We start from the raw sequence: 27,752 nt of genomic DNA on the forward strand, positions 1-27,752 counted from the left end.
ATGTGTGTGTGTGAGGGAATTTATATTATATAACACCCTGATAGCTGCACAAGTAGCTGTGCCCATGCTAGGTGGGTTTTTAGTTAATCCCAATACACTATCTACTGCAAATGCAACAGGTGACAAAATTGTTACTGTTGCATGAAAGTGTCAAGGATTTAGAAAATAAGGAACGTTTTGAAATTGATGGCAGGTTATTTTTAATACTTTTTTAAAGGGATCTATATACAAGTGGAGTGGATTATCATCACATGGTGCCTTTGGTTGGTTTGAAAACATGCAAATCCCTAAATTGGAGATGTCCTTGCACCTCACATTACTGATATACAAAGGTGTCCATGGGGTGTTATATTGTTGTTGCTATTTTTTCAATAACCTTAAAATGAGAAGGGTAATAGATGCTTTAAAATAGTCCTGAATCTTTTGACATATTTCTTGGCCAGTGAGGACATTTGAAGTGCATTTTCACAGCAAAGATTAGAGAGTAAGATCTGCAGAATGTCTGCATAGCAGGTCTAATTCTGCTGAGCCCTACAGACCAACTTTAGAGACTATTTTGCTATCAAGGTCCCATTACGCTAGCGGCTCTGTGAGGCTGTACTTAGGCACAGCAGGGCTTTGAACTACTTCCTAACATCGATATGCTTACATGCTCACAATGACAATGCTAACATGCTGGTGCGGCAGCTAATAATATTCACCTTTTTTACCATCTTAGTTTATCGTGTTAGCATGCTAACATTTTCTAATTATCACTAAACACACAAGTATGTCAGTTTTGCATCCATACAGATAGATTTTCATCAGATACATAAAAAGTCAAGAGCTCACTAAGGTCAGTAGGATTCATCCTCATGGGACCACAGATATATGTACCAAATTCCCTGGCAATCCATCCAATAGTTATTTACATATTTCAGTATGGACCAAAGTGGTAGACCAACCAAAATTGCCAGCCTCTGCCATCATCGTGGCTTAAAAGTGGGAAAGAAATATAAACTGGACCTAAAGGCCTTGTAGACTGGTGAAGGTGACGTCCTCACAAATACAGTAAGATTCCCTGGATTAACAGGTAGTATCACTAGTGGTGACAGAAACTTTGCTGCAAAAAGAAATGAATGAAAAGGTATATTTTTCAACTGATAAAAAGGCTGATATATCATTAAGACTTTAAACTCTCCTCACCTTCTCAACTCACCTTCTGGCTTAATTTTTGTTCTCCTCAGAGCATTGACAATATATATTATAAGAACCCAAAAGAAACATGTTTCTTCCAGAAGCCATGTCCTTGGTACTTTGTAAAATCCACAAAACATGATGTCAACAGTTTTAAGGGAATATTTCTTCAATTTTTATTACTGTTAAAGTTCTTTTTAAATATTTTTTTCTGCTTTGAGCACCACAAACAAAATTCCATTTAACTCAATTATTCACTTTAATTCAATTGTATTGTCATTGAAACAATGTGCAGGCACATTTGTAACAAAATGTAGTTCAGTAAACACAACAAACACAGTAAAATAAAAAATACACAATATTATTAACATTATCAACATTATTTACAGACTCAGAATTATTGATACACTCTGCAATTGAGGTAAGATGTATCTAAGGAGTAGGAAAAGAAACAGGACAGCAGATGGAACTATACACATGTGCAAATGACATTATTACAAACGTGCAAATGTTGTAAATGTACTTATGCAAATAGCAATTATATCAGGGTGGGGACAGAAATCTCAGACAGGCATTTATAATTTGGGGTTGTTAGGGAGGAAAAATCCTCATCATAATCACAGACTTTTCTATTCAGTTGTGTAACACACTTCTGCTTCTCCAGTCATCCTAAGACGCTGCCCAGCTCCAAGACACTTAACAAGCCATCTATTTTTAGGGAATGTGATCCTAAATGTCAACGTTCCTCTTTGGGTACAACTAGTGAAAGAGATCATGTTAAAAATGGGCAGGCAGTCAGTTTAGCTACAAAAATGCAGAATGACAGAATGTTTTAACAGGACATTTTGTAAATGATCATATTTTTCATAAGCATACATTTTAAAATTCCAGCTAACACAGCAGTTTATAGTTTACTGGTGATTGGAATTAAACTTGTGACACAGTATTGAAACAGTTATTATCTTTAACTCTTGGTATGAATTTAATCTTCTCATGTCTTGACTGTTTGGAGGGCATGTTCTCAATAAAAATACTTGTATAATTAAGAAAAAAAATGGATTTCCTTTCAACAAATTGTGACTTCTGACAAATCAATCTTCAATTGCTCATTTCAAATGATCTAATAAACCATTCAATTTTTGCGTGTGAATTTTGTATTTTACATTTCCACAGCCTTTGCCAAACCTGGCAAATGTGAACTTGAAGGACAAACCAACAAAAGAAAGTGGCAACAGGTGCACTCTTTTCCGTGATCTAGAGAGATCGAACTGTTTCTCACTAGGAACCTGAGAGATTATAAGCAGCTGGCCGTGTGGTTAATATGAGCAAGAGGGAGCAGAGAGTCCAAGTTTACACTTCTCATATTACTCCTATCATCATCACCCGGACTGTCAGACACTACCAAATTACAACAGGTGCTCCCCTGTCCGGCTTCCAGTCTGGGAGTTGTTTGGTTAGTGTTTAGCCATACAGATATTTCCTGTGGTTTTCACTTTTCTAATTAATTTCAAATGTCATTGATGTTCATTTATTTATTTATTAATTCACACGTCATCATTGTATCATTAAAACTCTATTTCAGAAGGTACAATGATCATATGTTGGACGCGTGAAATGGGGAACACCAAAAAGGCTACTAAAAGTTTTTTTCGGTTTTACAGTTCAAAGTTTATTGTCATATGCAAAGTAAGGAAATATGTTTTCCTGTACAATGACATTTTTCCTTTGCTGTCCACAGAATGCCGAACAATGTAAAATCTATAATATTTACTACAAATACCAAAAATAAAACAATTTTAAAAGGCAGCATGTGATGATAATAATAATAATAGTAAACAGTGCAGACACTAAACACTCAATTTACAATAGACACAACACAGTCAAATACCACAAAATACAGACACTTAATTATTATTATTATTATTATTATTATTATTAGTTTATTTGTCAGGGACAATGCAGTGCACATTATTACATACATAATTATCATAGTCAAAGCCATAACAATATGTGTAGATGGTTTCTAGCCAATTGGCTAATTTGCAACCCCAGTCCCTGGTCAAGCCTTTCTAAAAAAATAATCCAAATATAATTTTTTTTTTTAAAGAACTACATAGTGTGAGTTACACAACCATGCAGCAAATACATTGTATACTAATATATTACATCAACATTTCACAGAGTCGGGACCACATACACAGAACAGCACATCACCTAACAACACAAACCCCAAGCACCCGGACGTCCACACTCAATCACCTATACCCTAACCATAACCTTGGCAGCCATATACAAACAGCCATGCATCCATAGACAATACATTACTACAACACAACTGACTCAAGAAAAAATGAAAAAAAAAAATAAAAAACAAACAAAAATGAAAAAATGGTAAAAACAAAACCAGTCACAATAGACTCAACACAGACAAATACCACAAAATACAGGCGATCCCAGTACATATAACACTTAAAGAATATTCAACAATCATATAAGCAATTTTTCCTTCAGACTTTTCTTGAAGATGGAGACAGAATGTGACAATTTCAAGTTTTCATCAAGCTCGTTCCAGATCTGTGCTAGAAAAGAAGCAGCAAAACATGTTGTGAGCACCAAAATGAAACAAATCCAAATTGTATTTCCAATATATAAATATTTCAAGTTGGTGTCATATAACATATGTTTTGTTTGATATTGAATATTACTGGTGTTAACTTGTGACCACTTATCTCATCTCAAACCTGAGCTCCTCCAACAGCCGCACAGAAACCTATGACATAAAGTGAAGATCACTGCAGCAATAGCCGCCTCAATGCACTGTGTTGTCTGCAACATCTTTTATACTGTCTTTTGATGGCTATTGAGTGAAAAACTGACACATTACAAAAAAAGATACACCTCCAAAAGAATTAGGTCTAGGTAAAATAGTCTGAAATGAAAAAGCCCGGATTTTAATGAATGAGAGGCTCGGAATATTAAGCAGCACAGACTCACTGAGGAATGAGTATGTTTGATAGTAATGGCTTACTTGTGCACAGTTTACAAGTTCAGCATGTTTACATGTTCTGTTTGGATTGTAATCACCCTTCCTGTTAGAAAGATAAATAGGAACACCCAGACTTTAAAACGGCATAACCACTTAATCCCTGGTGAATGCACGTAAACAGGATCCGTTTGTTTTCAGATACAAGTTTCATAAGACTGTTTAGGTTTTACTCCACAAAAGGCACTGGCTTTAATCCTAGTTATGCTAAAACATCTTATATATTATGTTTGTTTTTTTAAACTACACTGCACATCAATAAGTTAACGTTTAATTTTTTTAAATCTCTCAATATACAGTAGGCAAATACTTTTATATAATAGTATCCTACAAATTGTGGAGGTAGTGGTGTTGTGCCAGTGTTTGTGTTGAGGGGGAATCACACAGGAGTCAGGACACGGTTTAAATAAATAAAGTCTATTTTTAAAAGTGTGTACATGCATGACTGTGTACCTTTTATAAGAAATAGAATTCTCTTGAATCAAAAGTTGAACTCACCGGCAATAAAACACACAGTTAGCCAATTCAATACATTTTGCAGCTACGACTATTGGCGAGTTTAGACCCGTTTTAGGGGGGCTCAAGCCCCCCTAAATTTCATCTCAGCCAAAATTATAATAATAAAAAAATAAAAAAAAGGGCTTGGAACAGTTTTAATATCCTGTGTTGCTGTCGCTGATGCTATGCGCCTGTAACCCAGTCAAGAAAAGCGTTAACAAAAACGTAGTGTTGGCCAATCGGAGGAGGTTGTGCCAGACTCCCGCCTTTGGCTGAGTCTGTGTCAGAGGGAGAGCAGGAGTGTGGTTGTGAAGTTTAACGTTGGAAGTCCCCAGAGAAGAAGGTGGTAATTTCATGGCGCAGATTAGAATCCAAATTGAAAACGAAAGCAACTAAAATTGCTGAATGCTAGAACACTGTGTCAAATTGGTCGTTATAACTGTGACTTAAGTGTCAGGTTCAGTTCCATCATGGTGTTAATAGTGTCAAAAAACGTTAGCTGACGTTGTTTTTCAGTAGCTAGCTCAGAGGTTATCGGCTAATGAAATTACTGATTTAGTATGGGGGGGTTAACACTTTTACACATTCTCACAGTCACATTCTCATTAGGGGCTGAGCCCCCCTAAAGGTCTGATCCTAGAATCGCCCCTGGCTACGACAAAGGCAGAGGAGACACACAGCCAGGATACTGTCAGAAATGCATTTTTGTCATGGACATATAAGACCCATACAAATGAGCTCAGCAAGAAGATTGAAGTATTCCCAAAGTTATCTAAAGTATTTACAATACATCACTTAATTTGAGTAATCTAATGAAATATTAGTATTCAGTCATCTGTAGTGGGCTAAATTTTAAAAAGTAGCCCTACCAACAGTGTTAGCTATGTAATTCATACCACTTCCGTACCGACAGTGACTAACCAAATGTCTTCTTATGCTCCATTTATTTTTCCTGTCGTACAATCTCATATACAGTAAACCTTGAGAAATTCAATTTCGCTGTTTTTTTCAGGCAAAATGGAAACTATGCAAGATGGGTGGGATCATAAACTGTCCTCATTGGTAGATGACTTCAGGAATTTTAATGGCTCTTAATTGCTCTAGAGTTCCTCCAAACCAGAACGTTCCCCCAGAGCAGATCGGTTACGAGCAACTGTACTACCGACAGGACAAAAAAGGTAGGTGCTTCTTATATTTTGTCATGGATATTTCTTTCAAAGCCAATATTAAAAGTTTGTTTTCTGTTTGTTTAGTTTCAGTTTTAAGGGGACACTGTAGAAATCCTACAAAAAAATGCATTTAACTGCCCTCAAGCTTGACCAACACATGAGATGCAGACAGATTACAGTGAATGTTAATGGGGGTCAAATCGCTGTCTCCACCACTTCCCCTAACAGTGACCTGCACAATGTGCCACACGTTGACTCAAATGTATGGTCTTTTTTTCAAATGACAGATTGGGTACAATGGAAGTGAAAGTGTCGGTGGACGGTATCCCACGCGTTGTTTGTGGAGTTACAGAGAAAACAACGTGCCAAGAAGTAGTCATAGCGTTGGCTCAAGCCCTGGGTATGTACATATGTGGCTCTACATGGTAACAACATTTATGTTCCGACATGTTGACCAAGCTGACAACCACAGTGTCATCCTTCTCTTTAGGTCAACCTGGGCGCTACACGTTACAGGAGAAATTTAAAGACTTTGAGCGATGCATGGCCCCTAATGAATGCCTTCTGGAGACTCTTGAGAAGTATGGTGAGCAGGCCAGGGAGGTCCGACTCACACTGCTCCACAACGGACCCTCAGTCTGGGATGAAATGAGCAGGACAAAAGTTGGCAGATACCAGCCCTGCCCACCATTAAGAAGAAAAGATGCAGGCACCAGAATGCGGCGGGGCAGCAGTTCACTAAGTTTGCATCGTCAAAGCCTGCCACCGCTGTCCTGTTTAAGACAAGAGGCTGAGCAGCAAAAAGAGGACTTGAAAAGGCCTAAAAGAAAGTCTCTGACGCTCATGGAGGAGGCCTGGGAATGGCTGGAGAGTCTGGGTAAAGGCAAGGTATATAGTACTGCTTGTGATAAGGAAAGCAGCAAGAGGACAGATAAAAGGAATCGTACCTCTTTGGGGGTTTCTCTCACTGTTAACGAAGGTAACCCAGGTCAAAGCAGCAGAAGCAAAGTCAGAGGTCAGAAAAGTTTAAAGTCAGACTTGGACAATCAAACATCCTGCTGCATGGGAAGTCAGACCAGGAGTAAAGATGGCAAACACTTAGAGAAAACTCAAGTGGCAAAATCTGATGACCTGTCCAGTTTAAACTGCGCTACAACTGAAGATGAGAAAAACAGTCTAAGAGAAACCATGATATATCAACTCAGCTGTTTGCAGGATTTACAGGTCCAGATAGCGTGCATAGACAAACAGATTTTGGAGCTTGAGGAAAAAGAGAGGGCCAAAAAAGCTGAGCAGGAGGCTCAGCAGAGAATGGTTGAAGAGATGGAGCAAATCAAGTTTTGGGAGAATGAATTAAAGGCAGAGGAAGGTTACGAGAAAGATTTGCAATGCCAGTTCCTTGAAATGAGGGAAAATGCTGTGGGGTGCAAGACTAAACTGGAGGAGTACAAGCGCAAAATGCAGGGGCTCGATTTCTTTGCCACTCAAAACGTTGTTAAAGAGGATTCAGAGAGGCTTTCAAAAGGTGCAAACTCTGCCACAGAGATTTCAGCTGTTTCAACTAAGGACCTAAATCAGCAACAATCTGATTCAGATGGGGATGTAAACATTAACAGGAAGTTCCTGCCCAGAGAGGACTTGAACCCTCCTCATGCTCTAAATCCTCCCACCCAGATAAAGGAGCGACGGCCCACAGGGCCCACCGAGCTGAGGGAGTGGTGGGCACGCTGGGCTCAAGCCCAAATCCCTCAATCGCAGACTAAAAAGAAGGTGATCCACCGCTCTGAGCTCACTATACACCTGGGCAGTACCAAGATTTAGAATAATGAACAGAGGTCACACATTTTAAGTCAATAAATATTAGGAATGCTTCATTGCACACAAGTTGTGGTAATTTATTTTCTTAAAATGCAAGATGCTGATCCTCCTGGTTTAACTTGTATTGAGCATTTGTATCAAAGACTTATTGTTCCGTATTAGAAGGGCGCCACAGTGATCCTCAGCAAGGGAACAAGGGTAGGGGGTAGAAATCAGATGTCCTTCAACACGAAGTGCTTCAATAAAAAAAAAAATGTAAGCCTTATTTTGTGTACAGCACATTTTAACCCTTGTTTTGACTTCAGGTCACATTGACCAGTTTTCAATTTTAGTTTTATATCAGAAAATATGGGATGTAGAAATAAGTGCTGAAAATGTGTAGAAGAAAAATTGAACAACTTAAAACGTTGGAAAAAGCAGACGCGTCAAAACGTGTTTTTTTCAAGGTAGACAGGAAGACAACACAAGGGTTAAATCAAGACAATGAAATTAGATTCACAGAACTTTACATTTTAAATTACATCTGCAGGTAGGATCCCTTGCATTCTGGTAAATTATAGAATATATTGTACATGCTACAAGCTTACTGAAAGCGACGGAAATCAAAAAGGACAGTATTCCTGCCTTTGCTTCAAGACAGCTTTCAGTTGAGCATTTTGGAGATTCTGCACTTCAGAAAGATGAACCTTTTTATACTGAACTATACGGAATTGTGACGCTGAAACAATGAGCCGTCGGAGGACAAGCAAAGAACTGTTCTCTAGAACTGCATTAGTACATACAACTGCACACCTCAAGAGAGCTGGTGCAAGTATTCATGTTAGAGTGTTTGGACTGGACTGAAAGCTTAATTTCTAAAGTTTCTTACTGGGGAGCACTCACTTTTTTTTTTTTTTTCCCCCCCCACTGGCTAATCTCTGCAACTGTCTTTTTTTTTTTAATGAGGTCATTTCTTGCCCATAAGTGAATACTGGAGCGAAACATTGGTCAACATAATAAAACAGTTTTCGCAGCTACTTTGTTCATACATTTTTTTTATTTATTTTTTTAATATATTCACTCAAATCAAGCAGCCTTCCTCTGAAATAATTCAATTACAAAACAGCTCATGATTTTCATAAAACTTTATTTCATTTGTTTCATTCAAGACCATTAACAAAAGTACATGAGAACCTCTGTCCGTGGTTCAACTGAAACCCGGTGATCTCCAAAGTTGAAATTAATTTAGACTGTAACTTAATGTGCAGAGGCACAACAGCTCACCCACCATGTCTCCAGCGCACAATAACTGGTAGCCTGATTTCATAATGCTTTTTTCAACTGAATTTCTAATACTCTTCTCCTTCTTTAAGTTAAATTTGTTTTGTTATATCTGAAGTTTCAATGAACCTTCACTAAGCAAAAAAAGCACACATTACATACAGTATATTTCAACCCACAGGTTTGGGATGCATATCAGTATTATTTCTACTAGAAAAGAAAGCCACCCTAAGATTGTTCTGAATGTTTTGGTGGTTTGGCTGGGAACAGAGGATGCATCTAATTTTTTTCATTTTGCTTGTAGTTTTTAGGCACCTTATTCTTACTTTATTCAATATTAGCAGATTGAGTTTCAATGGAAAAAAGCAAAAATATGTGCAAGAAAAAAAAAAAAAAAAAAAAAAAAAGTAGTATAAAAGAACTGTAGATATAAGATGCCACAAGGAACTCTGCACCTGGGGAAAAAAAATTGCTTTAGTGGAGCATGTGAATACCAAAAAGGTATCTAAAGGCTCCAGATTGGTAAAAGTAAATCCCATTAGATCAACTACCTTGACATTAACATACATCAATCACACACTCTCTCTCTCTCACACACACACTCACACAAAACAAAACACCATGCTTTCACTTCAACTCTTCAATAAAGCGTTTTAAAAACTGCTCAAAAAACCGAGCAGAGAAGAATCCTCAGTTTAAGCCCGCACATGAAAAATATGATCCTCCTTATGGAGGGAAGTTTGCTTTGCTTTATGCATCTTTTAGGAAAGCATACAGTAGTGGAAACTTGTCAGTGACACCATTTTAAGTTTCCATGGGTAAAGGAGCAAAAATAAGAGAAGGAAAAAAAAAAAAGGGGAGCAGATGCTCAAAAGACATGCCAACAGTCACACTCATTCACCCAGGCAAACTACTGGACAGATTACAGGTGCAGAATTCCAAACAAAGCAGATTCAAAAAAGGACATAGACAGCCACACAGTCATCACTCTGATTTAGAGGGACAAGACCCTCAGAAACAAATACCTCAGTTACACACTATAAATCACTTCTAGGATACGTGACACACACGCGTGCACACACAAACACTCACTCAAAGACCCCATGTACACTGCAGTGTGGAACTCTGTATCAAGCACATCATACATGGGAGGCAGGGAACTGTGGAATGAGAAAAGTTCCCTCGCAGGCATCGATGGGGATAAAGATTACACATGCCGATTACTGTATGTGTGAGTATGTCTTATGTATGAGTTTGTGTGTACAAGCATGTGTCAAATCAAATTCCCTTAGCCCCTGTTGCCCCTTGGGACAGCATCCCACCAACACCAACAGGGTGGGCTCTGTATTGCTCAGTCAATGACACCAGGCTGGCGAGTCTTGCGCTCCACATTAAAGCCCTGTATAGAAGAGGACAGATTGAATTAATGTGGTCGCTAACGAATGCAGAAGTATTCACTTGATTTTTTTCCTAGGTACTTAATTCTGCATATAACAGAATATAATCAACAACTTTGTATCAACAATGTTTAATACAAAAATAAGTTAAACTGGTATTTGAAGATATGATTTCAATAGAATTGCATATCGGGTCAAAGACTAGCAGCTACATTCATAGTACAGACAAAATGTGGCAAGAGCACAGGCTGGTTTGTACCTTTGAATTGTCAGGACCACGGGGCTGTCTTACAATCACCAGGCGAGGAGCACTGGAGTCGTCAAGAGTGATGCTCTTTAATCGGTTTACCAGACGATCTGGACGCGGAGTGGCCACCTGTTTAGGCCCCTCACTGTAATGTTTGGTACATAATGAGCATTCAAGATCAACATTAAGAGCAATTTTTTTTTATTTATTTTTTTTTTTATCTTATATCACTTGAAAAGTTTAAGTATATAGCCAACAAGTCTAGCAAACATTGAAATTATAGTTAATTTAACCAAAATGTAAAAGCAGGTTATGAATTACCTGACTCTGCGTACGTTGCAGGCACTACATTTTCCTGTGCGTTGATTGAGGACAACCGAGAACTCCACCTCATCCCCGGTCTGGAGCTCTAGGCCATCTTGCACTTCTTTTACATGGAAGAACAGCTTCTTGCTCTCACCCACTTCATATGTGATAAAGCCAAACTGGGAGGAACAAAACAACATGACTTCAGGATTCCAAATAGGAAGCAATTCATTCCAGCATAACCTATTCTGCAGTAATGGTAACTTTAACACTGAGGTTTCGGATACATGTGGTGCAATGAGCAATAATGAAACTGAGAAATAAAAAATAAATAAAAATAAAAGTATATCACTACCTGGTCTTTGACACACTCCACCATGGCTCTACGCTGAGGGACCACATTACAGGCCATCTTCTGACCAGTTTGGGCTACTGTGCAAACCTGGAACTTAACAAGTTCTCCTTTCTGCAGACAATCGGCCTTGTTTGACATACCCATGATTCCAAAGGGATAATTCTGACCTTTAGTTGCACCTGAAACAATCCAGAAGGGAGAAGGGGTGAAATCATCATAATCTGCTTTAAATGTTGGGTCTACAAGTCCCATTAAAACACCAACCTTCCTCTGTGACTTCAATAAGCCCTTGGTATTCAGTCTGGGAAGGGTCCACACTGCGTAAGGGACGGATAACTTTCCCCATCATCGCCGTCGCACCAACATCCTCACTAATGCCATTCACTAAAATTGGAGAACAATGGATTTCACACACCTTTTATTTGTAGAACTCCCCCCTACATTGCCATATTAACAAATATGAAATAAAAACTGTAAATATTAAAAAAATAAATGGAATTAAACCCCTCATACCTGCAGCCACTTTGGTAACCTTTTCAGCACTGACTTTGTTTCCTTTTCCCTTAGAGAGAGTGTACTCCACTGTGTCGCCCAGCTCCAAGTTCTCCAGGTCTCCACACATTTCACTGAGGAAGAATGGATATACACTGAGACAAGGACAGATCTTTGAAAGCCATTAACAAGTAAATGGACTCATCCAAAAAGGGCATCCAAGACTTAAACCTCTACCTATAGTGAAAGAAAATCTCCTGGTCATGATTTGCTGTCTCAATGAAGCCAAAGTTGTCCTTCAGTGTGGCAACAAATCCAAGCAGTCTCTTGGCATTGGAGGCATTACGGTTGAGGACCCTAATGGATACGGCGCTCTGCTGGCCAGTTCGCTTCACTTCGTTGATGGAGAACTCCACCTAGAGGACAAACATTAATAAGTCACACACACAGGAAGGAGACCAAACACACAGCCACACAAGTTGGGTAATATTAGCAGCACTTGTCAGTTATCGGAGCAGACCTCATGTTGCCCACCTCTTCAGCAGTGTCTGAAATGGTTGAGTGCATTACTTTAATGTGCAAATCCTTTCTATGAGTTTTTTTTTTTTTTTTTTTACTCTAATATTGTCTTCATTTAATCTAATAAATAAATCACTGAGTGCAGTGTCCCTCAGTAGATACCTTGTCTCCGACCTGTGGGTATCCTCCCCCCTCTAGGTCCTTGTTATGGTATGGCACGGTGAGCTTCACTCCGCAGTCTTCATAGGCAATCACTCCTTCCTCAGCTTCCTACAGAGAGGGCAACAAATCACATCTTTTCAATAATGAGCATTACCAATGCTGGATCCAGCTGGCCCCAGCCATGGGCAATTCTCACCAACGCTACACCCGTTTCTCAAAGCTGGTGTAAGCTGATTTTCAGAGTATGTTGTGTATTAGAAAATAGTGTGCAGACAACCCACACAAGGCAACACTGTGCGCAATGCATTATTCTGTAGCAGCCTAGTTGGTTAGCATTAGCCTAGTCTACTGCGACAGCTCTGGAGTTACAGCCTACTATAACAAGGGCTGCAAAAAAAACAACAACAACAACATCAGTATAACAGTTTCATTGGGAACACTTCTGCAATAGTCGCATACATTATTCTCCATTCAGTTATTCACAGTATTTGACTAAACCAATCACAGCATGTAATTTACTGGCATTATCATGTTAGCCATTTAATCCCAACAAAAGCATGAGACTACAAATTAAGTTTGCCAGGCTGCTTGATCACAGAAAATGAGCAGGCTATTTTATGCTTCTTAATCTGTTTTCTTGCAGCAACTTCAAATTACCATAATCATTTTGAGTGTAAAAAATATTAATTTCAAGTTCCAAAAAAACGGACCAGAGTATTTGAGAACTTCATTAAATGAAGGTGGTGCTTCTAATCATTTAGGAATGACCAAAATAAATGATTTATTATTATTTTTTTATTATTACTAAAAGACACTTAAGCCTGTTCCCTAAGGCCGTACTAGAAATTGGGACTACCTTTTAAATCATTAATTGTGCAGCCCTACAACTCACTGAATCAGTGATACAAAGTTTGAGTACATGATTCTAAGGGGTTAATTGGTGATCAAATACCATGCGGTCAACTAAAGAGGTGAAGGAGGCAACCAGTGGGCCAGAAGCCTGCAAAGACTAACCTTTTCTACAACTTTAGCCTTGAACAAAATAAGAGAAAGGCACCTATTAGACAAGGCCCGTCAACATCACACTTTATTATATTGTATTCTTACACTGCATTATTTGTGAGCTTTTAGACTGTTCATATAAAAAAGGTTTAGGAATCATATTTTAGACTAAATGTTAGTGAAAAGCATAGACTATTGGTTTAAGTCTGTATATACACACAGAAGTATCTTTAGCATTTATTTGAGAGACTATTCATGTGGCTTCATGCAGATCGTCTCAGTCCTACCTTGTCTTTTTTCTAACCAACAAGGAGCATGAACAGGAGGACGTCATTGGACGAGAAAGCAAAGAGGAAAATTAGAACTAAAAACAGAACTTGGGAAGAGGGTAGATGTGATGTAGGTTGGGATGGACTATGGAGGCCATTTTTGTAGGCAAAAGGTGCATTTTCATGTACAAGATTTGTCATAACTGTGCACTACGGTACCTTTTCCTTGTTCTTGGTGGGACTTGCATTCTTGGTGGTGGTTGCCACAACTTCCTTTTCCACCACACCCATAAAGCGTTGCTCAGACTGGGTATGGAAGGACACTGTGCCCTTTGGCAGCTTCTTGATGCGCACTGCATGGTTCCTCTGAGCTGATAGCATATCCTGGCAACAACAGGACATTTAATTTAGCTTGTTATTTATAAATAATTAAAATGTGCCCGATTAAATAGTAAGACAGAATACATACTTTTGTGAAAAGCTTATAAACAGGACCTACAGGCACAACAGTGAACTCCACTTCATCTGAGATGTGCAGTTGGCTTTCCTCCAGGACTTCACTGAAGTGAAAGAACATCCTGGCATCCCGATCCACACACTTAATGAAGCCAAAGCCATCGCGTATAGCCGCAATCACCCCCTACAAAAAGATTGGGTTACACAAAGTTACCTTCTGAGAATAGGTATTCACTTCAATTAAAATTAATGTGGACGCCCCTTCCATGAAGTCATCTCTTTCATCTCTACAATGCATCATTACAAAATATGATGGACCGCTTCAGGAAAATCACATCGATTTATTCTTTTGTAATTCCCACCATTTCACGGGTCTCCTTGGTGAAGTCGAAGGTGTCTGGGAGGATGTCGATGTTGGTAGCCCTCTCCAGCTTGTCTCTGCGGTCGGTGGAGATGTTGAACTGTATGTGGTCTCCCTCCAAAAGGGTCACCTTGGACTTTGTGTCTTTCTCGCCAAATGGCAGTTCCTTGTCAGCGAAACCAATCCGGGAACTGATGCGGCCTGGTAGAGGGTCGTTCTGTGAAAGCATTACGGAAAGATTTGTGAATATTGTACGTTATATGCTTGCCTTTATTGCCAGACTTGTAATCCACTTGCCTGGTTTTTGGTGGGAACCTTGGGAATGACCTTAACAACAGTGCCTTCGAACTGCTCGATGCTGATATCCTCAAAGATGACTGTTCCTTGGGGGAGCAGCCTTACGTCTGTGGCTACTTCTTTACCCTATGGCCACAAGAACATAAAATGAAAACAATGACACACACGCACACACTTAAAGAGTTAGGTGTCAAAGTCAGTCAAAATCTATCCAAAGTTGAAAAACTTAACACCTACATTCCGGTCTTTGATGGTGAACTCAACATCATCTCCAGCCTGCAGAGCCTCCAGATCACCCTTGAACTCGCTGTAGTGAAAGAAGATCTCCTTCACCACATCTGCCCTCTCAATGAATCCAAAGGCCTCCTGAAAGACACACATGGTTCAACATGACCGGCACATCAACCTACCATTCAAAATGGGAGCTCCTGCCTCAAGAGCTCAGTGGGTTTCTTCATGGGGCAAAAAAAGAGAAATACAGTAAATTAAAGATTTGGCAAATGTTAAGGCCAAAATTACTTACATTCGAAGATTAAAATTTGACATGTATTTTAGTCAATATATAATTCTTCTGTATGGTGGAAATCGTGGTATGGAAGCAGGAATAAAAAAAAATCCCCATTTAGATACGATGATGGGCTACCCAACATCTGGTCTGGATCAACGAAAGTACATTTCCAGGATAATTGCCTGACATCCAGTGCGGTCAGCTTTGTGTGTTGCCGTTCTCAAAATCCCTTCGGGAAACAACTTCGAGCTGGCATGCTACGTGCTAAAAATGGCAAGTTTTTAAGAAAATTTGGATTGTGCAATAAGACAGGCCTGCTTGGTTCTATCGGAGAATGAATGTAAAGATTTACAAAGAATGTGTCTACAGCATTTACTATCTAACAGACGTTTTGGGGGCAGTGGGAGAAGTACACAGATACACTGGTAAGAGCAAATTCAGTTTAACCATGTATCAAGCCAATTTAAATAGCTCACGTTACTGTATTGTGTGAACAGTTACTTCATTTAATATTTTATTGTGGCATTTTGCGGGGTGCAAATGTTCACCAAAACAAGTTCTTCCCAAGACTAATTTGCAGAGCCACCGTCGCCGCGTCTGGAGATTAGCGCCTCCCAAAACGGTTGGGATTAGTTTAAAGAAATGCATTCTTATCCTAGAATGTATGTATGGTGTAGTAAGACCTTACTCAACAGTGCTGTGGAGGTCTGGCAATGCTAGACTACCCAACATCCTATCTAAAGCAGATCTGTTTGGTAAATCCTGAAACGGTTGGCCCCTCCCTTCATGGTTATGTCTCGCTGGCTGATGACCAGCGCCTCACTGCCGCAATGCTCTGCACACCGCCCATGGTAGGCTTCTAAGGGTGATTGGTGCTCATATTGAGGTTACCCTCCGATAGCCGGCATCCCGGTCGGGATGGTTGACGATTCCACTGATGAGCACCTCTCCTGCAGAAGTCAGGTCACCCCGGTGATTGTGAGCAAACGCGTGCTCTGTATGCAATGTTAATGTCTGTATTCAATGTTAGCGCTCCCTTACCCGTTATGCTACCAGTTTCCTCCACCCTCTCTCCCTTTGTGATCCCTTAATCAGCGGTACGAGCTCTGAATGAGCAGAGATCTCCCACAGAAGCCCGAGCCAGCTAGTGCCCCGTGCAGAGTGGCAGCGATTAGCACTATTGCCAACCGTCTCCTGTACGTAGAATGCTGTGATTGACCAATCAAAATAGAGTATTCACCAAAGCTGTGTTATGACTAATGATATTCATGGCACTTACCTTTGTAGCACACACCACACCCTGGCACCTCATTTGCTTTTTCTTCACAAGTTGAATATTACGAGCACTGACTGCACCAGTACTGAAATACAGAAAAGGTTAAATATAAAACAGAGTGCAAGCTGGGAACTATTAAGACAATACTGACATGGTCGTGTTAAGACTTACTGCTTGTTGGTTTCCATATAAAAGCTGACTTTGTCGCCTGTGTCCAGGTGGATATTCCCCTCCACATCATCAGGAGTGTAGGTAAGGTAAAACACTTCCTGTGGAAAGTCAACAGTGTTTAACTTTTTTGGACACACATTAATCCCAAAACAAATTCACATTCAAGAAACATTTTTTCCCCTGATGTCGATTTTATTTTATTTTATTTTTTATTTTTTTTAAATGGCAAGATGCTGGCCATATGCCCAGATAATTCACCAGTATTCTTGTTGCTGCTGTTTGCGTTCAGAAAATGCACTACAGGAATGCAATGCAGTTTTTGATTCGTCTTTCGTTGTGCAACCCTGTTGTTGCACAATGACAAAAATGAACGTTAAAAACTAACCAAAAAGTGCGCGTGTGAACGCCAACTATAAATAAATAAAGTGTGCTTCTGCTGAACTGCTAGCAAAGCATAGACAAGTTTCTGAAAGGACTGCCAGGTAAATGTAATGGAGACAACAAAGCTACACCAAACACCACAACTGCCAAGAAAAAGGCAAGTAAAGGAGCTGACTGCCAATCTTGGAAATATTTGCATCTACAAAAAGGTGGGCCTGGCAGGAAAAAAAGGTTGGGAACCACTGCTGTAGTCTATGCCACTTACCCCATTTCTTTCATAACAAACACTGCCAGTGGGCACCTGGCCGGGTGCAGACTTTCCATCCAAGTGCACTGGGATTGCAGAGACAACCTGCAGAAAAGCAGGGAAAGACAGATGGAAGGCCATTAGCACACTGCTTTGCTAATCGTTGGTTGAATATCCATTGTAATTACGTAGCCCAATTAAAATATTTCTGGACATGTGATGGATGAAATGGCTGAATTTCAAATGTCACATTAACAAGTATATCAAGGGTCCCAAATGTGGTGCATTATTGACTCTTTACAGACATTTAAGATTTGTTTCACTTTGACAGGCTGACCAACTGCGCTATACTAGTTGCTGTGAGCATTCACAGAGAAATTAATACACCCATTGGGCAATTACATTGATCACTTGACCATATTTGTTCTATAGACATTGAGCACCTCAAGCAAACATGCATATCAGCACAACAAGCCAAATCAGAAATTCAAATGTATTTATGTACTTAGAGTTAAAGGTGCTGTAGGTAGGATTGTGAAGATCCAGGACTCAGCCAAAAAATTTGAACATAGACAACTTCAGTCCCTCCCCCCTTTCTGCTAAAGGCCAAAACTGTCTCCTAAGCCCCTCCCCCCCCCATAAGGGAGAATGGGCATGAGAAGTGATTTTTGCAAATTGCACTACAGGCTGTAGGTGGTGCCTTAATGACCTGCTTCATGTAGTTCTACGTGAACATAGGGTCAGTTTCAGCAAATATGACAGAAAGTTAGTTTTATAAGTCTTACCTACTGCACCTTTAAGATTAGAGGGGAACTTAAAGGGGGACCAAATTCAACAATTTACTTACAATAACATCCCCTGCCCAAATAACACAATGGGCCATACAAATGTTACATTGACAGACAACGACAGAACCAAAAATAAAATGGTGTTCCTTAACTGGATGAATATAACCATGCAGCACAGTAAAGGGATAGGCGTGCAGGTCTGGCCCCACCTGGCCCGAGATGCGCTCCTCTGGCAGCACCTCTGGCTTTATCTTTAGCAGCTTCACTGCTATGGGCTTGCCAGTGCGCCTGTCAGAGGATACCTCAAACTCTACATCATCTGAGGACAGAGAAGCAGAAGAAAACCAAACACTTGTATCAGGGACAACTAAAGTTTCAATCATTTAACTTGTTTTTCTTTGAGAAGTTCTACACGTTAAGTATTTATGAGTAATACACAAGTCCGAGGCATCGCACCTCCTATTTTAAGCTCCTGCAGGTTGCCATTGTACTGGGAGCAGTGGAAGAAGAGACGAGCCTGACGTTCGGAGCACTGGATGAACCCGTAGGAAGTCAGAAGCTTCTCCACCACACCAGTCTCTCTAATGCCAGGCCCTGTGCCGTTGGCGTACGCAGTATGTCCATTGTTATGGAGCATGCCTGGGTCGAAACTCATCTGGGGAAGAGGAGAAGCAAGTTTTTAAAATGCATTCAGTAGTGGATCAACGTGAAGCAGACAAAAAAATGTGGGTCGCAGTCTATGCGGTGTTTGATGCCAACCTTAAAAACAAAAAACACTTCAAGACATGCAGGTAGAGCAAATTTCAGGAGGAAGTGGGGAGGGAAAAAGCAATAGTAAAGCTACATCAGTCTTCTGGAACTATCTGGCCAGCAACAGGGGAACACACATTGATCATGACAAGACAGAATTTCAGGATAATTTATACCATTAACTGGAAATGCATAAACAGAACAACACTGTATGGCGCTTCCTGTTTCACTTACAAGTGGCATGCACTTAAAGTTAAAACGTAACGATTGTCAAGTGATTTTAGTCCCATATTAACTAAGCACTGCCAAAACTCCATGCAAACGTTCAAAACCTGTTCACCTCTCTCTACCTAACAACCAAAAAAAAAAAAAAAAAACTCACTTATCAAAATCTGCCACTACACATGGTTAAACTCACTTTTCACGTAACTACAAACCATGCTGTTAGCAAAAGTCAACATGACACAACAGCAGCTCACAGGGCTGTTAAGTCAGTGTGGGGACCACCGAACATGCCCTCTTACTGATCTCTGATACAAGGGAGTCCGCTTGTGTTTTTTACTTCCTGGGTGGGGATGGCAAGAGACTGAGGAGGAGCGGGGGATGGGCATGGGACCAGTAGAGGTAGATGGGGCAGAGCCAGTGTTGCGAGCCACTGGAGGTTCAGAGGAGCCTCTTTCCATTTCTGACACTGGGGAATGGACTTTGATATGCTGTTGGGAGGAGGCAACAGCTTTGAAAAAGAGGACAGCCATAACGTTTAAATATTTTTCAAATTACCCAAATCCAGTTCAGTTATTACGCAAAACCAGTTGTTATCCAGTACTGCGGTATAATATTGTGCATCTTCTACTTGACCTCACTAGTCTGCCGTTATTTCATACATCAATGTTTGCCCATTCAATTACTGGAGGCCTAACACGTATACATTTCGCAACATCACAGCAACGGACAATATGCATGTCCTTGCATACAAAGATTTCTCCAGTACTATATTTTAGCTCTTTTAACCACCACTGCTCGAATTCTGCCATCAAAAAACCATAAGGCCACTCCGTATCAATGGATCTGCTACCATGAAAACCTCACATTACAGCATCAGTCAACGGCACTAATCAGTGGTTGACAATACAAAGTGGATTCAAACAGGATGGCTCTACAAAGAAGGCAGGCTAAACTAAAAAGAATAACCAACCTCATTGCGCAGCCAGTTAAGGTGAAGTGGTTTCAGTGCAGTGTTGCAAGGGTTACTCAAGGTAGAGTAAAAAAAATATATATATATATATATATATATATATATATATATATATATATATATATATATATATATATATATATATATATATATATATATATATATAAAAAACACTACAGAAGATGGTGAATCAGAAAATGCATCTACAGTACAGTGGATAGAGAGTTGGTGATGGGTTATGGGTTATGAGGGAAGTCCCAGAACAGCCTCTTCTGTTAGGCCCTTAACTACCACAATGAGCTCCTCTTAACAGGCGACCTATATGGCGGCATTTTACACTTTAATGTTCTTTAACACAGTATATTAAAAGACCTGCATTTACAGGCTACATGCCTCAGCATTTGGTTGCCAGTGCAGTGATTACTCTCAAACATCAACGTGAAAAATGATTTGTCTGAGGGACAACGAAGAACTTTAGTTCACTGCTGATGGGTAAATACTTTGAATACTACCCATTTAATTTATTTTAGTTTTTAACTACATACCAGGACCAACTGGTATGCAAGTTCAGCTTGAATTCATGTTGCATTGATTTGAGGAAGTTCAAAGTAACACAGTTACGTAAAGTAAAAATTAGGAAAAAAGGCCATTCAGGACTTGTGAAAAGAAGCAAATTTCTACTGTCAAATTGGCAGAACACCCCTCACCCTGCAATAACACAACTGAGTAGAGGCAAGGCTCGGGAGCCTGAAAAGGATGAAAAGAGGTTAGGCCATTCACAGCAGAAAGATGCAGGGCAAGGTGGGTGGATGGGTGTTCGATGGGGTGGGGCACGTAGACAAGAGGTGGGAAGGTAGAACTTACAGATCGGCCATATGGCGACAGGCTGAGTCCGACAGGGGAGGTGCTGCTCAGGTCAGCGCTAACAAACGCAGTGGGTGGCGACGCAGGCAAGGTAAACTCAACAAAGCCTTTCCAGGGGCTGCCCATATTTTCCCATAAACTCGGACCAAACTTGCTCGAGCACTTGCTGAACTTGATTACTTGTTAATGTTTTGCTTGACTGTTAAGTTCTATTTTTTGTAACCACCCAATGATAGACCGCTGGATGTCTGCAAGGGTGAAGAGAGGAACAAACATAACGGGTAAGGCAGATAGGTCAGCCAGTGTGCCAAGTGTCACAGACAAAAGGAAAGTAGCTGTGGGCTTTTTATCCCCCAAGGGAGAGTGTTGAAAAGGCAAAAATCAATGGGGATAGGACTTCAAAACAACAGAAAAGGAAAAAAAAAAAAAATTGTGTGGGCTGGGTGTGGGAGGGCAATTAAATCCTTCTCAAACTAAATTGAATAATCAGTTTAGCATGTTTAGAGGTGGTGCCGGGGCAGTTCAGCAGGCTTTGGTTTTCAAGAAGAGTTACCTTTAGCAAATGGCAATGTAGATGTCAGACATGAACAAATCAAACTTTCTACTCCTTATCACACTCATTCCACATTTGGAATGTGTAGCCATGTGAAAAGAGGAATGAATTTACAAGATTTTTTTCAAACCAAAGCAGCAGCAGCTGCGTTCACATATATTTCCATCTCTAAAGGTGTGCTAATCAGTGAACACAGTTGCTGCGAAGAAACGATCACTAAAAGATGTTGCCATTAAAAAAAATTGAGAAACCCAAACTTTAAATGATGAGTCCACAAATCCAGATTGTTTCAATAAAGCAGTAGGAAATGCATTTGCTTAAACAACCTACAACTTTGACAAAGGAGGACAAAGTTGTTCGTGTTCAGTGAGAAAAAGTAAACAAAAAAAAACACATTGCTGCCTACAATCAGCGCAGCTGGACAAACTGAATCAGAAGAAGTGTTGCACAATCTGTGTTTGAACATCTGTACACCAGGGTTGTGTGTACAAACTGGGAATTTACCAATTAGTTTCTGAATTCCACCCAAGTTGCGGCATCAAATTTGTCATCAGAATTCTTAAACCGCATACAGCGAAATATTTTCAGCATGTTTGGGGGGAGGGGGTCATTCAAAACATGACAAATCATAAGTGATTAAACAATTAAAAGTGCAGTTGTCACTAGCATCTGATGTTGTGAAGGAACTACTAACTGAGACCCACCTTTATTAGTCGTCTTGAATCTTGTAATTCTCAGGACCTCGAAGACTATGCAGTTCCTGCAGATCTTATCACGCACACAGTTCAACACACACGCGCACACACACACACACACACACTTGTTACAGGTTTCTGGCACAAGTTCTAGATGGTTGCATAAAGCAAAAAAGGGGGAGAAATCTAGCACAAAAAAGGCAAACGCAGGTGCAATAACACTGCTTAGAAAAAAAATTGCAATGAAATCAGTGGGAGGAGTAGAGAAAGGGAAAGAAGTGGGGGGGGGGAAACTATGGAAGGGGGGGGAATAAAACTAGCAGATAGCAGCCCACTCCACACCCCGGTGGTGAGTCGGTGGTGTGGTGAGGATGAGGAGGGCTAGGAGCAGCGTTGGGACGTGTGCTTTGTCAAAGCTGTTGAGTAGGCACAGACTTCTGGTTTCAGATCAGTTAGTCTTCTCAGAATATGCTTGGGCGTAGGATTGCTTCTCTTCTGTGTTTCAATTGGGCTGATGGGAGTCTTCTTTGGTCATTTAAGGATTTGGTTACTTCTTGTGTTTTAGACCGTTGAAGTGATCCGTTGTTTTCTACGTGTCTTCAGTGTTGCAACTTTGCTTGTTTTGGGAGGTTTATCTTCAGTTTCTTTGTTATGACCTGAATTCGTAACGTTGCGGTGGTACAAAAATTCTGTTCCGTTTCAGTTCATACTGTTTGGGTGGGGGTGGGGGAGAGAAACAAAAAAACATTTTGGTTAGCTGAGCAGAACTGATGACTTTGACATCACATTGATTAACAACCATCTTTACTAGGGGTGGGAATCACCAGAGGTCTCACGATACGATATCATCACGATACGATATTATTGCGAGTTTAAACATATTGCAATATTCTGCTATTTATCGCAATTTATTACCTTTTTTCCGCAAATTTTTTTGTCAACATCTGTTTTATCTAAAAAGATACATTTCTCTGTTTGTTCATCTCACTTCAATTTTTTTTTGCTGCAAAATGGGATTGTCAAGCAGACAAACTGACCAACACATGTATAATAATAGATCGATACTTGCCACGGAAAATATCGCGATACTATGCTTTATCAATTTTTCCCCCCGCCCCTAATCTTTACAGATCAAACTTTTAGATTTAACACCAAAAGGCCCAAGGGATCCAAGTGTCTGCAATGAGGCAGACATACTCAATGTCACAGTCAACTGATAAAACAATAGCAGCAATAAGTACCAATAGCTTGAAGTTTCTTATGACTAGATGCTTTGCCCCCCCGACTCAAGAGTGAGTAAGTATGTATGTATGTATGTATGTATGTATGTATGTATGTATGTATGTATGTATGTATGTATGTATGTATGTATGTATGTATACTAGGGCTGCAATGATTCTTCAAATAACTCGAATAATTCGATTACAAAAAATCCTCGAAGCAAAATTCTTTGCCTCGAAGCTTCGTTAAATCAATGTAATTAATGTTGTACGGCTCACTGTGTTTCCGCATGGAGGATTATTACTAGCGCACAAGAGATGTGTGCTTCTGCGGACACAAGACTGACGGCCCAGATTACAAATGAAGGAAGACAAAAATAGCGAGGGTCTAAGAGAAGAGACAGGCGAGAGAAAACGACAGAAAGTTTGGGATCATTTTAAGCTGCAAACATGCTGCTACATCACCTCTGTAACAAACATCCAGTGTACACATCCATTCCATGGAGCCAACCCGACACAAGGTAGCTAACGTCTGCTGCTCTCGTCCACCGCGCTGTTTACACAACTAGCCTACAGCATGTTACTCTGCTAATAGCCATGTTTTACACAACTAGCCTACAGCATGTTACTCTGCTAATAACCATGTTTTACACAATTAGCCTACAGCATGCTACTCTGCTAATAGCCAAGGTTTATACAACTAGCCTACAGCATGCTACTCTGCTATCAGCCATGTTTTACCAAGCTAAAACGAAAGCTGTCGGTTTGTAGTCTAACTACTTTTGCTTCTAATCTTTGGAAATGTAGCTGCTGCCGGAGACAAACCGGCTCCTCCCCCCAGCATGGCTACTTAATATGCACGTGAATGACGTCGTCATGCATTCTTTATTCTTTCACCTATGTTCCTCACTGTGTATTAGGCTTCTGAAAATGTGTCCCCAAGAACAGTGTAGTTGAGTAGCCCTGCTGTAAACCCTCTGGTTAGAGAACAGCTCTTTTGCATATCCAGTGTAAAGAGCCAGAGGCAAGAAGGGAATGGGGTGAAAAATATTAACATTTGGGCCACCAAAAATGTACTATTGTAATGTATTTTTTTTTTAAGGGTCTTGGAATTTGTCAATAAAAAATTTTGCTTTTTTTTTGTAAACAGCAATAATAAATATTTACTATTGCTGTTTACTAAGTATTTCTTCCAAAGAATTTCTTATCCGATTAATCGATGGAATAATCGGTAGAATATTCGATTACTAAAATAATCGATAGCTGCAGCCATATATATATATATATATATATATACATACATACATACATACATACATACACACATCCATCCATCCCACAACACCATGCATCTGACTAGCAAGCAAGATGCTGTAGATCAACACGTCTTTGTGCATACCTTCAGTTCAGGCCATGATATTTATGGCACCATGTCTGACCAGGGCCCTCCATTTTGTAATTTTATCTCACAACAGTTTTGCACACTTATTGTATATGTTCAGCTGTGAAGTTCATACCATGTGCATGAATTTAGCTACATTTAATTAGACACTCAGAAAGTGATCTCCATAGGTTGTTTAGGGCAGAGTGTTGTTGACCTAAATAAACTGCTTTGAAAACAAGCTGGGTTTGCCAACCTGGGACACATGATCTATTCTGCTGCGACTGTGTTGCAATGACTTCCATCCTACTACTTCCCAGAACATAAAATATGTTTTAAAAAAAATGCTCAAATGGGACTCTAATAGTAGAGAGGGGGCTTTTTTGAAGGAGTCACTTGATATTCATATCAAAATATCGAGTCCAGATTAAATAACAAGCAGTTCTTTGTTTTGTTTACATTTGCAAGGCTTTGATTAATAATAGTACAAAGTCAAGTTATCACAAAATGGATTGGCTAAGTGGGCTAAAGGTTATGAGTAATGAACAGGGACAACTAGTCAGTGAAAACAACCTTGGGAGAGATGGGCTATTTGTTCCCATTTTTCAGCTTTTAGTGACGCAGAAAGAGGAGAAAAAAAAAAACAGTCCATCCACTAAACCACCAGCACCGATTGGTCGTTTCAGCACTTTATGAGTAACGTTATAAGACTACATTTTATCTCCGTAATCATTAAACAAGAAATACTATAAACATACAGACTGCCCCAGTTACGACAGAATGGCTAACGTTAAACCCACGTATCTGGCACGAAGGTGCTGCCCTGGTCTGGGCCTGAACAACAACCGCCCTGACAGTACCAACCATGTGACTTCCTAGCAATCCGCCATCCTCAACTGGAACTGCCAATATGGCCTGATCCAACACGTTGCGGCATGCAACGCTATCGAAAACGTCACATCTAAGCTAGTCAGCTAATGCTCAACACATCTCAGACTCTTGAATAGGTGCAAAGATGGGTCATGTTTCGCTATTTTACTGCTTGCTAGTCAAACGTACGCACGCAGTAGCTAACAGTCAAGTACACATCGCAACGTCTTAATGACCTTGTGTGGACAAACAACCAGACAAATTAGCATCTCGCTAAAGCTAAAGTCGTAAACAGCCAATACCCCCGGGCGTTTCCTATTTTAAGTGTAACGGTAAATCAAATCACTGCGACAGGGTCATTGACGTTACGCCTTAACGTTAGCTCAAAAAGTTAGCACATCATGCGTTTCTGGTTACTTGGCTGTTATCACAAGTACGAGGCTAGCCAGAACAGACATTTCGCGGAAAGTACGCTCACAGTTATTGTTGCAACGTAACAGATACAGCCTCACCAAGCTCCATCCAAAAAGAAGCCTTTTTAATGTTTTGTGGTTTATTTTACAGAACACTATTTGAGGCTTGTGACAAAACAATTGGGTGTCGCGACAAATTCGGCACCCGTGTTATAAACGAGTAATTATTGTATTTTAACAAAATCATATTTATAGTACTGGGTAACGTTAGCATCATGCACTGGCCTCCGACACCTGATATATATTTTTGTATAGACATTTCATCAAACGGACAGATGAGTTTGGAATGGATATGAAAGACAGGACCTTAACCATGAGCTAGAGATTAAACGGGAAATGTACACTTATGACTAGCTAATCTGGGTCAAAATAAATAGTAACTAACGTTAACAGAGTTAATTCTCTAACGTTACATATACAAACAAAACAGAAAAGGCAACGTTATGGAGCTAAGGACGACACGAGGACGGGACAACAAAGAAGCTATGACAAGCGGACCGCCCCGGCTCGTAACATTAAGTTATTTAATTCTAATTCACGTTACCGCGTCTGTCACTAATATTTACCACAGCCATTTCACACAAGTGCTGTCTTTTTGGTAAAGTTATACGTTTCAGGAATGCAGAAGTGTTTATGTGTATCATTAACAACGTCGCTAGCTCGTTCACAATGCTAAGTGGCTAACGTTGATAGCGGCTCGGTTAACTTTAGCTAGCTAGCATGCTGCTACACTGCTTGGTCCTTGTGAGTGGTGATTTATGCTGAGGAAAAACACGGCAGCCCCCACCCAGGCCCCGGATCTGCGTATGACTAAATGCTGGATAACCCGTTTGATTCTGAAGACCCGCTGGATAAAAAAAAAAGTATACCACTTACTGACACAGTTAAAACAAATGTTTGAATTGTTTCATAAAACAGGAAAATTAATAAAACTCACCCCAACAGCTTTCAGCACTGTCACCAGCGCCGCTAGAAGCAGCACGGCACATTACGTAGTGATTAGGGAGGCAACTACCGCGATATTTGACAACGTTAGGACTTCCAAAGAGCCTAAAGGATAGAGTGGCCACTGCCCATGGATACACCCATGCCATTGCCTTGTAGCTGCTGATTGCTTTTATGGTCTAGCAGTGATCCATGGGCTAGAAGAAGGCAGATATATACGAGCCGTGTTACTGGAAATATAGGCATCAGCAGCATCATGCCATTCACTAGTTCTAGACAATTGAACTTAACGCGTGTCCCTCGTTTAATACCTTGATAGTAACTTTTCTCTTCCTGTAGTAGAGTTTCTGAGGCCACACGTTGCAGCTTGGGGGAGTGTTCAAGAATGACATTTTAAATTGCTCATATTATTCCTTATTTTCAGGTTCATGATTGTATTTAGAGGTTATATCAGAATAGATTTACATGGTTTAATTTTCAAAAAACACCATATTTTTGTTGTACTGCACATTGCTGCAGCTCCTCTTTTCACCCTGTGTGTTGAGCTCTCTGTTTTAGCTACAGAGTGAGACATCACACTTCTATTCCATCTTTGTTGGGAGTCGCAC

At 40.1% G+C, this 27,752-nt stretch overlaps 1 protein-coding gene and 1 long non-coding RNA gene across 11 annotated transcripts; both read right to left on the reverse strand.

Moving 5' to 3' along the window:
• Positions 1 to 8,810: 8,810 nt before the first annotated feature.
• On the reverse strand, positions 8,811 to 27,266 carry csde1 (cold shock domain containing E1, RNA-binding). Of its 10 annotated transcripts, none has more exons than XM_039801563.1 (24): positions 27,137 to 27,266; positions 22,265 to 22,964; positions 21,008 to 21,255; positions 19,473 to 19,661; positions 18,655 to 18,853; positions 18,408 to 18,517; positions 17,429 to 17,515; positions 16,783 to 16,880; positions 16,615 to 16,696; positions 15,065 to 15,193; positions 14,828 to 14,953; positions 14,532 to 14,747; positions 14,183 to 14,353; positions 13,933 to 14,097; positions 13,732 to 13,743; positions 13,457 to 13,474; positions 12,443 to 12,550; positions 11,999 to 12,177; positions 11,783 to 11,895; positions 11,534 to 11,653; positions 11,270 to 11,448; positions 10,930 to 11,093; positions 10,621 to 10,753; positions 8,811 to 10,363 (listed from the first exon to the last, which is right to left on the reverse strand). In XM_039801563.1, exons 3-24 carry the CDS (start codon positions 21,131 to 21,133, stop codon positions 10,316 to 10,318), a joined length of 2,772 nt encoding a protein of 923 aa, XP_039657497.1. In that variant the 5' UTR covers positions 21,134 to 21,255; positions 22,265 to 22,964; positions 27,137 to 27,266; the 3' UTR covers positions 8,811 to 10,315. The 10 variants fall into 10 exon arrangements, with proteins under 10 accessions (XP_039657497.1, XP_039657495.1, XP_039657492.1 ...); XM_039801561.1 differs by having other exon boundaries at positions 14,213 to 14,353; positions 18,351 to 18,517; XM_039801558.1 differs by having other exon boundaries at positions 18,351 to 18,517.
• Positions 15,984 to 16,608, reverse strand: LOC120559660. Its single transcript, XR_005639342.1, has 2 exons — positions 16,377 to 16,608; positions 15,984 to 16,285 (listed from the first exon to the last, which is right to left on the reverse strand). It is a non-coding gene; the product is annotated as an uncharacterized LOC120559660 (long non-coding RNA).
• Positions 27,267 to 27,752: the final 486 nt, after the last annotated feature.

This window comes from Perca fluviatilis, chromosome 5 (genome assembly GCF_010015445.1).
Source record: "Perca fluviatilis chromosome 5, GENO_Pfluv_1.0, whole genome shotgun sequence".
Taxonomy (NCBI): domain Eukaryota; kingdom Metazoa; phylum Chordata; class Actinopteri; order Perciformes; family Percidae; genus Perca; species Perca fluviatilis.